The sequence below is a fragment of the Colobus angolensis genome, unplaced genomic scaffold, assembly GCF_000951035.1.
Source record: "Colobus angolensis palliatus isolate OR3802 unplaced genomic scaffold, Cang.pa_1.0 Scaffold256, whole genome shotgun sequence".
Taxonomy (NCBI): Eukaryota; Metazoa; Chordata; class Mammalia; order Primates; family Cercopithecidae; genus Colobus; species Colobus angolensis.
In genome coordinates, this window is record NW_012115777.1 from 4,330,528 (window position 1) to 4,346,302 (window position 15,775).

At 41.1% G+C, this 15,775-nt stretch overlaps 1 protein-coding gene across 4 annotated transcripts in view; it reads right to left on the bottom strand.

Annotated features, from left to right (window-relative positions):
- The window catches only part of SSPN (sarcospan), a 111,866-nt gene that overhangs the window by 25,477 nt on the left and 70,614 nt on the right, over positions 1-15,775 (bottom strand). Inside the window, exon 1 of one of the 4 annotated variants that reach the window (XM_011946985.1) lies at positions 12,346-12,540. The exons of 2 other annotated variants lie outside the window; for them this stretch is intronic. Coding sequence is in view for 1 of the 2 variants with exons in the window: in XM_011946984.1 (XP_011802374.1) it covers positions 11,930-12,208 (279 nt within the window). In the remaining variant the exon portion in view is untranslated. Of the gene's footprint in view, positions 1-11,929; positions 12,541-15,775 lie in introns of those variants that run through there. One more of the 4 variants, XM_011946984.1, reaches the window with a different exon arrangement.

The window sequence follows — 15,775 nt, forward strand, 5'->3', positions numbered from 1 at the left end:
TGCAATCATGGCTCACCACTGTCTCAATCTCCCAGATTCAAATGATCCTCCCACCTCAGCCTCTTGAGTAGCTGGAACAACAGGCACATGCCACCACACCCAGCTAATTTTTGTATTTTTTTGCAGAGACAGGGTTTTGCCATGTTGCCCAGGCTTGAACTCCTAGGCTCAAGCAATCCTCCCGCCTTGGTCTCCCAAAGTGCTTGGATTACAGGTCTTAGCCGCTGTACCTGGCCAATGTTGTATATTCCTAACAGTGAAATTCAGTACAGCAAACATGAATGAATGGTCTCTGTGTACTAAATCTCAAAAGCGATGTTGAGCAGAAATGATATGATACCATCTGTATAAAAATTAAAATATGATGTGTTGGTTATGGATATATACATATTTTCCGAGTATGAAAACAGGCTTAGGTATAAAAAATACCAAATTCAGGATAGTACATATCTCTGGGGAAGATGGGAGGGGTAGGGGAATTTGATTAAGAAACGAAACACAGGGGACTTCAATGCAATATAGTGTTTTCCTTCTTAAAAAGTAAAAACAGCAATTACTACAAAACATTTAAATTTAGCAAAGCTAGGAATGGATAAATGGGCATTTTATTATTTTCTATGTTATTATGCAATTTAAATGTTTATACTTTTAAAAATCATAGAATTGCACAGAATTACTGGTATTCGTTCAAATTCATACAGAAATGAAAATTTAAAAATCACTACCAAACATTTTTTGGAAAATGATTCTACATTGTTAGTAGAGCCAGAATTCTACCCATACTCCTAAGCTAGAGCCACTCCTCAAATTTCAAACCCCCTCTCCTTTCCTTTTCCGATCTTACCCTGAGGGTTCATCATGTTCTTCTCTGTGCTAGCACAGTACATTGTTTAAGGCACTACGTTGGCATTTTGTGTTTAAAACTAAATTGCAGTTAGTTGTACCTGTGTTTCCTCACCCAGGGACAAAGCTCCTGGGGGCACTATACCTGGCGTATGAAAATACAGAGGGAGAGGGGCTAGGGCGTGAGACGGTTCTGTTTCACCGGTAAGCACCCTTTTATAGGCTTCCGATATGTTTCTTCTCAACCTCCTAACTAACTCTTGGGATGACTTACCAGAAACGAATCACCAAGTTCTATAAATACTTATTCTTGCAAAATAATCAATTTCCAAAGAATGTAAGAGAATCAAAGATTGTGTTCCAGCCTTTCTCATGAATCAACAGGAGGGGCAGAATTGTTACAAACAGTGTTTGTGGGAAGAAATAAACAATCTATAGTTTATTTGTTTCACTTGGGGATTTTTCAAGCCCTCAGAAGAGGGAAAGGAATCTTGCTGATGTGGATTGAGCCTACCCCAGTGGTATAGTCATGGGCTGGATTTCATTGCTTAGCCATAATTAAGTCAGTTCTCAAATTAGGTCCCATTCTAGAAATGACTGCAGAGATAATTCTACATTAAACTCCTGGGTTCATATATGTCAAATAGTGCAATAAATATAAACATATTAAATAGCACGGTGCATAGAAATTGTACAGTAAATCAATACAAATTGAATTGTGTAACATTGGAATGGCAGTATAAATGAGAGAACCATCTTGTTCAACTTTTAAAAATATTATCAAGTGGCTTTTCTAATTGAGAGCACTTTATGAAAAACAGTGTAAGGGAACATAAAGTAATAGATATTATAATATGACTTCTCCTTTGAAAGTGTTTTGTCCTTTTCAACATGAGGAGGTCAGTGTCCCCAAGCAGCCTGCAGCCTCTCCCACGTTTCCCCCTCGCCTCCCATGGCAACACGGGTTAGCCAGACACTGAGCTTTTTGTGATGTGTGTGTGAGGACAGAGAGAAGGGGAGCAAAGCTTCAGGGAGGTCTTGAGGTGGAAAACTTTGTGACGCACACGATTTGGTGACTGAAGAAGAATTCTTTCTTGAGGGTTGTATAACACAATAGTTATGGTCACCCTATGTGCATTTAAAAATTCATAGTTGGTCTCGAGCCTTTAATGCACACCAAAACCCTTTATGAGGCTTCTCAAGCTACTCGTTCATGGAAAGATTATGAGACGAAGCCAACCTGTGTGGGTTTGGTCCTTCTGTTTCAGAACCTGACTAGCAAAGAGCCTGGGAGAAGTACATAAACTTATTGAACATGTAACTCATAAACTAAAAGATTCAAATTCTGTACACAGAATTCTGTATGCAGTCATGAAGAAATCCCTTCTCATTTGTGATCATATATTTGCCTTAGGGAGTCTGAGTTTGCCCTCTTCACTGCCTTGGGTGCCCCACTGTCTTCCTGAGGTAGGCACAGTCCTCCTGCAAGTTTCTCCCTGAGAGAAGAGCACCTCCATCCTCCAACAGAATTGATGAGGACTGAAATGCTGTTGCCCTTATCTTAGAAAATGCCTCTTTCATAGCTTTCCTGGCATAGCTAAATGTGAGATGGGGCTAAGCCTGTGAGATCAGGCTAATGGCTTGATATGCATGCCACACCTGATACTTTAGAAGGAAGCCAGCCAGGGAAGTGTTTTTCTCCCCACCTAGTAATAAAGCTAAAATTCTCTCCCTCGTCAAAGTCTAGTTAACACATTAGCAGCCCCCGCCCCCTTTTCTGGTCTCCAGTCATTATCTTTCATACGAAAGAGAGGGCTTGATAATAACATATCTAAAAGGGGTTTTTAATTGCTCCTTACAATGAATGCTGAATCTAACGCTTTAAAAACGACTGAGTGGGAAGCCACTTAAAAGCGCATCCTCCAGGTTTCTCACCACTTCTCTCAGTACCGTGGCACTCCTAGACAGGGGACAGTTGCTCATTTCTGCAAAGATTAAAAGCAGGTCCAACAGAACTTCTTCAGCAGAATCTGAGAACGCTCATTTGTGAACAAACTGTTTGCTTTCCAATGTCCCGTCACTTACTGGACTTTCGCCAGCCCCGGGAAACACCGTACTGAAACATTCACATTTATGAAGTTCATAATTAGGAAGGGACTGTGGCTCTAGCAACATTAGGTCAGAGAGCATTGACTTTAAATAAGATCAAAAATCAAACTGGAGAGCTTACAGTATCCTATTGTGGCCATGCCTTTCGTTTTGGAACTGAGATAGGACCAAATGTTATGAAAGGCTGCATGTTTTAGTCTTCCCTGGTCTTTCCCTCTTGGGTGACTTGGGTTTCTGCAATAGAGTACTTAGTGAAGGAAAAACAGAGCCCAACTCAGGACTTCTTAAGTGAGTGAACAGAATCCAATGAGAAGCCCTTAAATGTGTGTCAAAGTGAAGATCTACCAAAGAGCGAAGGCACCTACTGAAGGCTATTACCTTATAAGGTTCAAAGGGAGGGTAGGGGGTGCCCACAGTGTGCGATCACTACCCCCCACAGGACGGCAGGCTTGGTCAATGGCTGAACATATAAGCATTTCCCAACCGTACCACTCAGCCAGCTGCCTTTGCATCAGAAGCCAAAGCATCCTTAATCTACATCTTGACATCAGAGTACTCCCTGGAGCATAAAGAAATGAAGGAATTTACAGTTTGGAGTTTCCTAAGCCTTAAAGAGTTAATGCAGCAAAGGAAATGCCTAAGTTAACCTTAGAATTGTATTCACTAGCTAGATTTACTTGATTTTATTTTTACAGAAATTTGACAAAAGAAGCAATCTGTAAATGCAATGAAAACAACCTCCTCCATATGTCTCACTACTGGCATGAGCACAGAGCCGCACCACCCCATCGTGCCTCCACGTGTCAGTTTACTGGCTCAGAATCCCCATCAGTAACACTCAGACTTCTAGCTGTTCCAAGAAAGCCGTAGGGCTTTCAATAATAAGCTGTGAAACGAGTTTAAGAATCACTGATTCTTAAGGGCAAATATATAACCCTCACCAGAAGTGCCATGGACTGAATTGTGTCCCCCTAAGTTCATTTGTTGAAGCTCTAACCTCAAAAGTAACTGTATTTGAAGATAAGGCTTTTAGGAGGTAATTAAGGCTAAATAAGATCTTAAGCATGGGGTCCTAATCCAACAGGACTGGAGGATTCATGAGAAGAGGAAGAGAAAGAGATCTCTTCCTCTCTTCACATGCATGACCTGAGAAAAGACCATGTGAGCACACAGCAAGAAGGCAGCCGCCTGCAAGCCAGGAAGAGACCCCTACCCAGCCCTTAACCATGCTGACACCCTGATCTCGGACTTCCAGTCTCCAGAACCGTGAGAAAATGAATGTTTGCTGTTTAAGCCACCCAGTCTACAGTATTTTGTTATAGCAGCCTGAGCCGACTAAGGCAGAAAGAAAAATGTATTTTAGTTAATGCCATATGTGTAGGTGTATACATATGAATTTTAAAATTAACCAGGGTGATGGAGTGAGCTGCTTCACTCAGGCATCTGATAGTTACTCTTGCCAAGTTTTATCTCAATACACAGAGATCTGAGACTGCATCCAAACCATCTGAAAGAGGGTGTGCCTATGGAATAGGTTTTTATATAGCTTATACTGTAAAGCCTGCTCCCAGCATCTATTTTTTTAAAAGAAGTTCACTGTAAGCTTATGAACTCATCGTGATAAACCTAGACTTGAATATGCACAGCAAATAATAACTGGAAGGTTAAACTATGACATCATGAGGTCCCATCCAGCTCTGGATTTTGATGGACTTTTTTTTGACCAGTACTTCCTTAGTTTGCCAGGATGGAAGACCTAAAAAGGAACTGCATTTTGCAGTGAATTATACCTAATTGAAGTTTAATGACTAGATTACATTCCTGTCTGATATGATTTGGTTCTGTGTCCCCCCCCAAATCTCTCTCGAATTGTAATCCCCACGTGTTGAGGGGGAACCTGGTGGAAGGTGGTTTGATCATGGGGGTGGTTCCCCTATGCTGTTCTCGTGATAGTCAGTGAGTTCTCATGAGATCTAATGGTTTATAAGTGGCAGTTTCCCCAGTGCTCTCTCTCCTGCAGTCATATAAGACATGACTTTCTTCTCCTTTGCCTCCTGCCATGATTGTAATTTTCCTGAGGCCTCCTCAGCCATGTGGAATGGTTAGTCAATTAAACTTCCTTTCTTTATAAATTAATCAGTCTCAGGTAGTATCTTTACAGCAGTGTGAGAACAGACTAATACACTGTCCTACACTAACATAGAAACATATATGCTGAACTCTTCAACATAACCTTGTGTCTTTCCTTTTAATGTTATCATTAACCCTTTGGGGCACAGTACAACCAAGTGGATCCAGTGAAAGAACACCCTTAATAGAAGTGTCTCAGATACAGCTAACGGCAAGAGCAAGTCTAGAAAACATCCATTTTCTCAGACCACATTGAAAGAGGAGGTCATATTGGCAATTTAGCTATTCAACTGTTAGACTAAACATTAGTGAAATCTATGCCATTGCTTTCTTCATAAAAGGTGAGAGTGGTAATATCAACATCTAGCATTCAGTCACATCAATCCTAATATGTCCCATTCTAGTTAGGAGAGTGCAAAATAAGTCAAATGACCTTCCTGAGTTCTGCCATTTTATAACATGAAATAAAAAATCTAAGTAATGCTAAGTTAATATGTTCTGAATTATTCTAGAATCCAGAAGCCAAAATGGAGTAATAACACATTCCTTACCATTACCTCATAGTTGTCTTAAATGTCATAAATAAATTTGTCTGTGTTTGAATATACAACTACAGTCAGCCCTTTGTATCAGTGGGTTCCACATCTATGAATTTAATCAACCATGGATCGAAAACATTTGGATAATAAAAGGATGGCTGCATCTGTGCTGAACATGTACAGACATTCTCATGTCATTATTCCCTAAATAATACAGTATGTCAACTGTTTACATAGTATTTACATTGTATTAGGTATTATAAGTAATCTAGAAATGATTTAAAGTATATGGTAGGATGTGCATAAATTATATGCAAATACTACACCATTTTATAGCAGGGACTTGAGTATCTGTGAATTTTGGTATCAGGAGTCCCAGAACCAATCCCCTGCAGATACTAAGGGATGACTGTATGCAGTTTAAAATGGGTATATGCATGTTCAAACAGAAGCTCTGATAATGGCAAGTATGGAATAAATAGATTTCAATTCAACATTTATTAACTATCCATTATGTGTCAGGGAATATATAGTGGCCCTGAGAATATCACTTAAAGTAAGAGAATGAATTATTTTATTTTTCATTTGATTATCCCAAAATCTATGTGCCAGTATTTCTATCAAAAAATTAAATCCAAAATGATGACTGACATCTCAAAAGCTTCCAGACATTAACTTTCTGAGTTGAACATATCCACAACACAGGATTGGAAAACATCAGAACCTGCCCCTTCTCCTCCTTATTTCAAACAAACAAACAAAAAAAAGAAGATTTAGGGACAACTTCGTCCCTAGGCACATATCAGGCTTAGTATAAGGCTGTAAGTAGAGGTGAAAACACATTTCTCCTGCTGATCCTGAACATCTAATGATTTTGCTCAATCTTAACCTATCTTTTTCTTTATTCTATTCCTGAAATTCTTTCAGGAAACCTTTCACCAAATTATTATTATTATTTTTTTTCTGTTACAGGGTCTCACTCTGTTGCCCAGGCTGGAGTGCAGTGGTGCAATCTCAGCTCACTGCAACCTCTGCCTCCCCAGCTCAAGTGATCCTTCCACCTCAGCCTCCCGAGTAGCTGGGACTACGGGTGGGTGCCACCACACCCAGCTAAATTTTTATATTTTTGGTAGAGATGGGATTTTGCCATGTTGCCCAGGCTGGTCTCAAAATCCTGAGCTCATGCAATTTGCCTGCCTTGGCCTCCCAAAGTGCCAGGATTACAGGTGTAAGACAATGTGCCCAGCCTCACCAAATTCTTGAATATTCCATTTTATTTCCATATATATTAAAATTAACTTCTTTTGCCAAAATAATTCAATTGCATTCCATTTTTATACCTACTATGAGAACTTCCTATGCCTGTAAGATAATTTTCCTGTCATTATTGTTCTATGTATTCAGTGGAGATTGAGATGGGCCACGTAATTATCTCTCCTCAGTTCCTAACAATCCCATGGCAGTTGCCATAACACAAATTATTTCCCAGGGATACCAGGGATGCTACACTATATTTTGGAAGCATAATAAAGTCCCAAAATGAAGACTAATCTGTTACTATGCAGTGTACTCCTAAAAATATAATTCCAGATTAAAATTTTCAAATGGCAATACACCTCTATATAAAGTTAACACCACATTTAGCTTCTTGACTTGAGGGTTTATCCCATACCCTAATGCCAAACCTTTCTCTCTTCTAGTTACTTTTCATAACTGTGATCAAACCATTTAGCTAAATTATTAACTTACTTTCTCTACTTATAAAATCTGGATACCAATCGTATTTGTTCCTTCTTTGCTATATGTCATATGTCTACTTGTGAGTTTCGTGGCACATTCTGCTTTAAAAGAAATAACCACCCAATTTCCCCTTCCATTAAGGCAAGACTTAAAATTGGTTTTTAAAACCTGAATAAACCTGCAACTTGAATTTCTTAGGATAAGTTCACATATGAAAACTGTTACTGAAATTTTTGACAGGACTTTTAATCATTACAGATTCGTGTGATGAGTTTTATGAATGGCATTAAATAAAAGAAATATTCTTCCCTTTCTTTTAAGCCCTTGCCTTAAACTTTCTAATCTGATTAATACAGTATTTATCTCAGGGTTTTTATTCCACTGAGTGGGGTATGGGAGCAATGGAGGGGGAGTGGGGGAAGCTAAAAAGCACAATAAGGCAAAGAAATTCCTACTTTCCATGGGAATATTCCCTACAAGGGCCAAGAGAATATTGAATACTAAATATATTCACTGGGGATGAGACGCAAGAGTTCGCACTTAAATTGACTTTGGAGCTGAGATGCCAAAGCAAATAAATCACTGCAAGTGGAATACTTTGAAAGGTAAATGGGTCTTAACAGTATTTGTGTAGGTTAAATTTTCTAATCGGAAGTATTCATTACTGTCAGATATAATAAGGGCATGTGTCCATCAGGATCTGGAGATCTCCTCCAGGTAGTTGATTCATTATTTTTAGGCCAATGCGTAGCACAGCAGACACCCTCCACAGATGTTACTGAATGACGAAGGGAAAACAAAAGGTTAAGCATGCAATGTTTTACCTAAACTAAAACGGTATTCATTTGAGTGAGAAGTAAAATCCTCAAAGTCCTTAGATTACTTCAATCCTTACACACTTTTCATCAATAAGAATTCCAGAAAAATGAGCAAACTTGAATTCCCATCTGACTTAGCTACTAAAGCCATTAACAGAATAAAATGCAGAACAAACTTCTCTGTCCTAGGATCCCCTGTACGCAGCCAAGTGCATCCTCAAAAGTTGCTATTTCACTTTGTTTTGTCATTGCGGTATGACTTATATCCCTCAAACCATCTATAAAGAATTATAAGACATGAACAGCACTTTTACAAGTTACATAGTCTCTATAGTGACTCCATTCTGCGGTTTCCCCCCACCCCTTACAGTAATCTTTTGTAATCAAAGTAAAAAGACTTCAGTCATCTTTTGATTGGGGATTGGAGTCACATTTATGGATAGATAAAAAATGACCTATTTGTTTTCCTAAAATTCCACTGGACATAAATTGCTGATCATAGATCACCAAGGGCCTCTTTAGTCTGTAACCACACCTTGAATATTCATCAAGTCAGTCAGGCATTGGTCAAAGAGAAGTCACCTAAGTGGATTTACCCATACATCCAGGTTCTGTTAAGAAAATGGCAATCCCCAAATTCCAAGTTAATGGGATAGTGGCCCCTGTAAAAGTAAGTGATAACCACATGAGAAGAGGCAACCAGAAAAAAGGGAAACAGAAGAGTGGAACGTGGAAAGTTGTAGACGGCGTGGGTGCCTCCCTCAGCTTGACTTCAGCCTATATCCCGGGGCTAGTGTGACTCAGCCTCAGCCCCAGGGATGGGCCTGGATTGCTTTGGTTTGGTGGGGCTCCTGAACAGGGAAAACTGATATAACCTGGCAGGATATACCAGTCCTGAATCACTGCATATCCCAAAGGAAAAATGACCTTGAGGAGGCCACTCTCCTCTAAGTTCCTTTTTATAAACCTCCAGAAAGATTCAGAAAGTACTGGACCAATCAAATACCACTGCCATTGCTAAATAGTAACTTGGCTGAGAACAGAGAAAGGTGAGACAGCCAAACTGATATTTTCTTCAGGGTTCAAACTAGTCTTGGAAATGTAGCAAGTCAAAAATGATAATTTTGCAAGTCTAGAGATGAAATAAAGCCACCTTTCCTCTGAAGAGTGACACTACCAGTGACTGCTTTCCAAGCACCTGATAAGTAAAGCTAACTCATTGAATCATGCCATTTGTTAGCACTATTTTAAGTGCTTTACATGTATTAACTTATTTCATCCTCAGGGCAACCCGAAAAGGTAGGAATTATTATCATTCTGATTTTGTTAGTAAAGAAATGGAAACCTAGAGAAGTCAAGTAACTTGTCCAAAATTATTCGGCACACAAGTTAGGTGTGGCGGCGCACGCCTGTAATTCCAGCCACTTAGGAGGCTGAAGCACAAGAATCTCTTGAACCTGGGAGGGGGAGGTTGCAGTGAGCCAAAATCATGCCACAGCACTCCAGTCTGGGTGACAGAACAAGTCTCTGTCTCCAAAAATCCCCCAAACCCAAAGTTATTCGGCACACAGTGGCTGAGCTAGGGCTCAACACCAGGTGTGGTGCTACACATCTGCACTTCGCCATCTGCCTCTCTGTCTTTTCCCTTCCCTGAAAGCTTGGAAGAGTGCCCTGTGACCAACCACAGACAGTGTGCCGGGGACAAGCAGACCGTGGTGTCTGTGTGAGACAGTGACACATTGCCCAAATTCTGGCCCTGCTAGGATGACAGTTGTTCCTGGCCTGGCTTCTCAGAGACCCTCCTCACTAGTCTCAGGACAGCTCTACTAGCCGCTCTGCTCTACATAGCTTCTCAGTTGAAAGAAAATCTACGATGACAGATTTCATGAGGGCTATGTACTGAGAGCAAACTTCAAATGAATCCTAGATGACAAAAAAGAAAACCAGAAAGAGCAGAGACCTGGCTGTATATAATGCCCTTTGTGCAACACCCAGGGAGCTTCCAGGGCAATTAGGAACCTCATTTCCCCCAGGAGATTTAGTTCATAACATTTCTGGGTTGCACGGTTCGTATGTTCATGCCTTAAACCTTAAAATAAGTTATTTTCTCTATCTAATTTACCTCTTTGGTGCTGAGCTTTTTGAAGTTGCAATAAAGAAAGGATGGGGAACACATTCGCAAATGATATTTAAAAACATTGAATGAAAGAGCTTCATTCTTTGTTTTAATTCCCCTGGCATTAAAGGCCAGACATTTTTTCCCCCTGGGTATGTGGATAGTCATTGAGGTGTCTGAAATACCCAGTATATCTTACTGAAAAGCTATTTTTAAAATCACTTGATTTAGAAAACTCCAATCATGATAATGTCATGGGAATTCTTAGTACAAAAATTAAAGTTTTAAATTACTATGCAAAAATTTGTGTATTCAAATAATCTTAATTAGGAAATACCTCCATCAATGCATATGTATCAGGTCTCTCTAATGTCTGTCCGTGATACAAAATTATTTTGAGGGATGTTTTGTGAGTTATAGTTCCTGTGGTCAGTAATAGCAGTAAGGATGCAATATGAGACTAGGAGTCAAAAATGTCATTTCTAGTCTCGACCACATTCAATCTCTGGGCTTGAGAATGTCATCTAACTTCTCTTAGCCTATTTCCTCACATCGAAAAGGAATAACAATTCCCACTTCAAAGTGTTGTTTCATGGGTCAAATGAAATAATGCATGTGAAAGAGTTTAATAAGCTACAAGACACTGCAATATAACATAATATTAAAGTTACAAACCAAATGTGGTGGCAGCGTGGTTCAATGAGGAAAATGCAGATATAGTCTAGCATAAAAAGGAATCAGCATGGCTGAATGCTTTACTCACTCATGACCCTGGGTGAGTCTGGCCTAGGTTCTCTCATTTGAGAAATGAGAATGATTAAAACGATCCCATCAGGATGATGTGGGGATTAGAAATAATACATGTAAGGCCTCTAGCAGGGCGGGCACACAGTAGGTATTCAATAAGTGTCACCCGTTTTACATTAAAGAATTCATTTAACCAAGCCAAGTATGCTATATGTTTCAACACTCACAACAGCTGAGTACTGCTCTACTTAGAACAGTACATCCATCAGGGGAGTCCCAAATATACTTCTGCCATGGCCAGCGCCCTGGGTTTATCCCACTTTAGACTCCAGTGGATTAAGGCTGTGCTTGCTGTCTTCGCATTTCCTGCCTTAGCCCAGCATTTCATGAAACTTACTAATGGAGCTTCAGTTTAAAACATAAAATGAATGCTACTCAATGTGGCAACTCCAAGTACAGGCTTTCTCCTCTCCTGCTTTTACTAGATGAACTTAATTCACTTCTTGCCACTTGCTTAAGGACAGGGGTGGGGTCTGGGTAATAGGATAAGGAAAAAGCCCGAATGAATCTGCCGTTGTTATTGAGGTTGTTCAGTCTGACCAAAATAAGCAGCTTTTGAAATGAACTCCCCCGCTCCAGAGCGTCAGAGTCAGGCCCCGTGGAGGCTCTGGGAGCGGCGAGCGGGAGAGGGGCAGGAGTTCTATCGCGTCCAGCCGTGCCCCGCCCGGGAAAACCCAGTGCCCCACACATCAGTCACCAAGCAGAGCGCGAGTTAGAGGAGTGAACCCGGGGAAGGGCACATGCAGCTGGGTTAGTTTCAACTCGACCATGCGACTTCGCATTCCTGTTTGGCAAAAGCGCTTAGGCAAAACAGACTCGATGCTTACAATGATGCCAGCCCAAAATGGAGTGTCCCTGACTAGCAGGGAGGAGCTGATGCTCGCCATGAGGAAGCCCACCACGGTCACGGCGATGCCCAGGGCCAGCTGCAGCAGGGCGAGCAGCAGCGGGAACCGGCAGCCGCAGCAGGTCCGGGGCTCCTCCTCCCCGCACTCCTTGGGGGCCCCCGTGCCCTTCTTCGGCTCCATGTCGTCGGGCCCACCGGCGTCCGCGGCCGGCGGCCCCCCCTGCCTCTGCTGGCCACGAGGCTGCTTGTTCTTGCCCATGGCGCTGCGAGGCTGGGTGGGTGGGTGCGTGTGCGGCGCCCTGGGCCCTGGAGCGCGGCGCACGGCTGGCTCGGCCTGCCCTGGTATTCGAATTATGGAGGCTGAACAAATATGGAAAACATTTGGAGCCGACTCACCGAGCCTCCAAAGGCCACGGGGAGCCCGCAGCAGAGGGGGATTCGAGGGGGGTCGCCAACTGCCAACGCGCCGGGACGCAGCGCCTGCCGGGCCCCAGGCAGGGTTTGCAGGTCGCCCGCGGGAACCGGCGCGGGTCCCTTGGCCGCCTGAGCCTGTGCACTTTAGACAGGCTGCGAGTGCGCGCGTGTGAGAGTGCGGGGCGTCCGTTTTCCTCACTCAAAACTCCAGGATTGTTTTGGTTTTGCTTTCTGTGAGGTGCAATGCAACGTGATGAATGTTGAAATCCTTTGAGCTTAATTAATACACAGTTTAATCCAAAATAGGCATTGCTGGGCTCTAAGCTGCGAAGTCACTTCCAGAAGTTAAGTCGTTGTTACTTTCCTACAGAGGCACAGGCTCTCTTTTCTTCCTACTTTCTGTAATCCAGCTGACAAACGAATAAAGACATTTTTCGCATTTAGGTGTTTTTGAATCTTTCTAAAGATGTTAGAACTCTCTAATTGGGAACTCTCTTTCATATATATTATTAATTATTATTATTTTCCAAACAGGGGCTCACCGTGTTGCCCAGGCTGGAGTACAGTGTCACCATCCTAGCTCACTGCAGCCTCGGACTCCTCGACTCAATGGCTTCTCTCTCCTCGGTCTCCCAAGTGGCTGGGACTACAGGCAATCGCCAACACACCTGGCTAATTTTTTAAATTTTTTTATAGAGATGGCATCTCATTATGTTGTCCAAGCTGGTCTTGAACTCCTGGTTTCAAGGGATTCTGCTGCTTCAGCTTCCCAAAGTGCTGGGATTACAGACGAGAGCCATCATGCACCTGGCCTCTCACGTGTATTTGTTTTTAAAAGCTCTGTTGGCCGGGCGATGGCTCATGCCTGTAATCCCAGCACTTTGGGAGGCTGAGGTGGGCAGATCACAAGATCAGGAGTTCAAGACCAGCCTGGCCAACATGGTGAAAGCCCGTCTCCACTAAAAATACAAAAATTAGCCAGGCATGGTGGCATGCGCCTGTAGTCCCAGCTACTTGGGAGGCTGAGGCAGGAGAATCACTTGAACCCGGGAGGCCGAGGTTGTAGTGAGCCGCGATCACGGCACTGCACTCCAGCCTGGGCGACAAAGCAAGACTCCTAGTTAGTCTTCACTCATCGCCACAACACTGCTTAGGGGGACTGGATTGTCCATCTTAGAGACAGACACTTTTACTCAGTCAATATTTAAGAGTTATTTTTAAAGCGCCTACAATGTGCTAGGATATAAAGATGTTCAAAATAGACTTGGTCCTGGCCCAAAGTCACAGAAGAAATCAATAAAACTGATTATTCTTATTCCCGCATACCTCTACTCAGTAGCACTTAGAGCAAATTTCAGCGAAACCACTAAAAAATGATCCCATCACTTTGGGGGTATTTATATCTCCTTTGGTATGGTCATTGTAACATTCGGAAAGCTAGATTCAAACATCAGTGACGTTGCCAAGATGTTAGGATAAAGGCTACTCCTAGGTTGTCTGCTATCAGCAAATTTAAAGAAAGTCCAACCCCCTGCTGTTTGCTTTAGAATTAGAAACTAATCATCATCAGCTCTTCTTGTAAACTGCCAAGTCCCCACAAAAGTAACTCTGAAGACAAAAAGTATGTACTTTACCCTTACTTATTTTATGATCTTCGGTGTTCTCCTTATGCCTTCCTTCTGGACCAGTGAGAAAAACAATGGTTCATGGAATACATTTGCTTAGAAAACAGAATCTAAACCACACATCCCAGTTCCATGCAGAGGCAGTAGAAACAGCACTCACTCTCACCAGAGAAACAGAGTGGCTGAGGCAAGGTTATGGTCAGCTTTGGGGCCATCATACCACAAGGTGTTTCTATTGTGAACAGACAAAAACTGGCATTATAACAAGATACCCACCTGACTTGGGCCTGACTGAGAAGAACCCAAATGACAAAACAAGAAAATGCTTGGTTTTCCCATGTAAATACAGTAAATATTTATAGAAAGTCAACTGACTATCTGGAATCAAGTATGTGTTGTTACTAGCTACCTATTGCCAAGTATTCTGTAACAAACACATGACCGGTGCTTTACATATTTTACTGTCACCCCTTATAACCACCTTATAATTATAGTTTCCGCTTTTAAAGATGAAAAAATTCGAGTATCAGAATTATTAAGTAATTGGATTAAAGTCACTCACCTACTTATGAATGGGGTTAAGTGGAACCAGATATGAACTCCAAAGCCAATGGTCTAGAGGATTAACTGTTTTATTAATTATTTCCTGTATGTATATTGCCTACAGGCAAACAAGTGGCTAGACTGTTTAAATTGTGATTTTAAACAGTTTAATTATCATGGGTAGCATAGTATCTATAACAGAGTTGATTACAAACTTAGACCTAAAGATGAGTACTATACAAAAATATCTTGATTCATCACCATAATATATATTTAATGGCCAAAGGAGATCATTATTCCATTAGTACTAGTTTATAACTAGATACAAGCTCTGTTTGCTGACCATACTGCCAAACTGCCATGTAATTCAAAGTGAAATATTTTTAGCCTTTTCCTCAAAACCTTAAATTATATGTAAGTTTAAATAGTCAAACAAGATAATAGGATATTGCCGTACATTTGTCTTCTGAGTTTCACAAGTAGTGGCTTACAGTTGTAAAACAGTTGTACACATATTCTTTTTTAAAAAGCTTACTTTGAATTGCCTCACTGAGACACGTTACAAATGAAAGCAATGTAAATGAACAACATCCCAGATGTATTGAAATTCTTCTAGTCTGATGACAACTGCAGACTACAATTTTCAGCCTTTGGTGGTCTAGGGAAACTCACACCTGCTCAGTTTCCCAACAGCATGGTTGAGTTTGTGTTTAAGGAGGCCTGGTCTTTGGTAACACCATGAGTTGATAGTGACGAGGATGTCATTTTCACTTAATTGATATCGGAAAGTAAAAACAAAGAAAAGTTACTGTCAAATAGTGATAGGGAGTAATCAAGGCTAAAATAGATCAGACTCATTACGGATACAACAAATAAAATTTCCTTTTACATGTACTTTCCACTGAGAAAAAATCATCACGTCTAGCTCATCACAGAGTTTAACAGAAATGAACCAGGTTTTTCAGTATTCATAAATTATGATGTCACTATTTTATAGGTTAAGCAATAACCTCTTCAGATATTTATATTACCGGGAAAAAAGGCACAGTAGGAACAAAGTGTTTTCGGATACTCTTGGCTGCTTCCATAATTCAAAACTGACAAAGATTGTAAATTAGAAATTGCAGAAGAGTAGTTAATATATGGTTTAGATTATTTTGATCCTTTTGGGGGAGAAAACAAAATCAAGCCAGTATCTCTATCTTTGCAGTCCATCTCAAACTTAACATTATTTTCAAGTATTT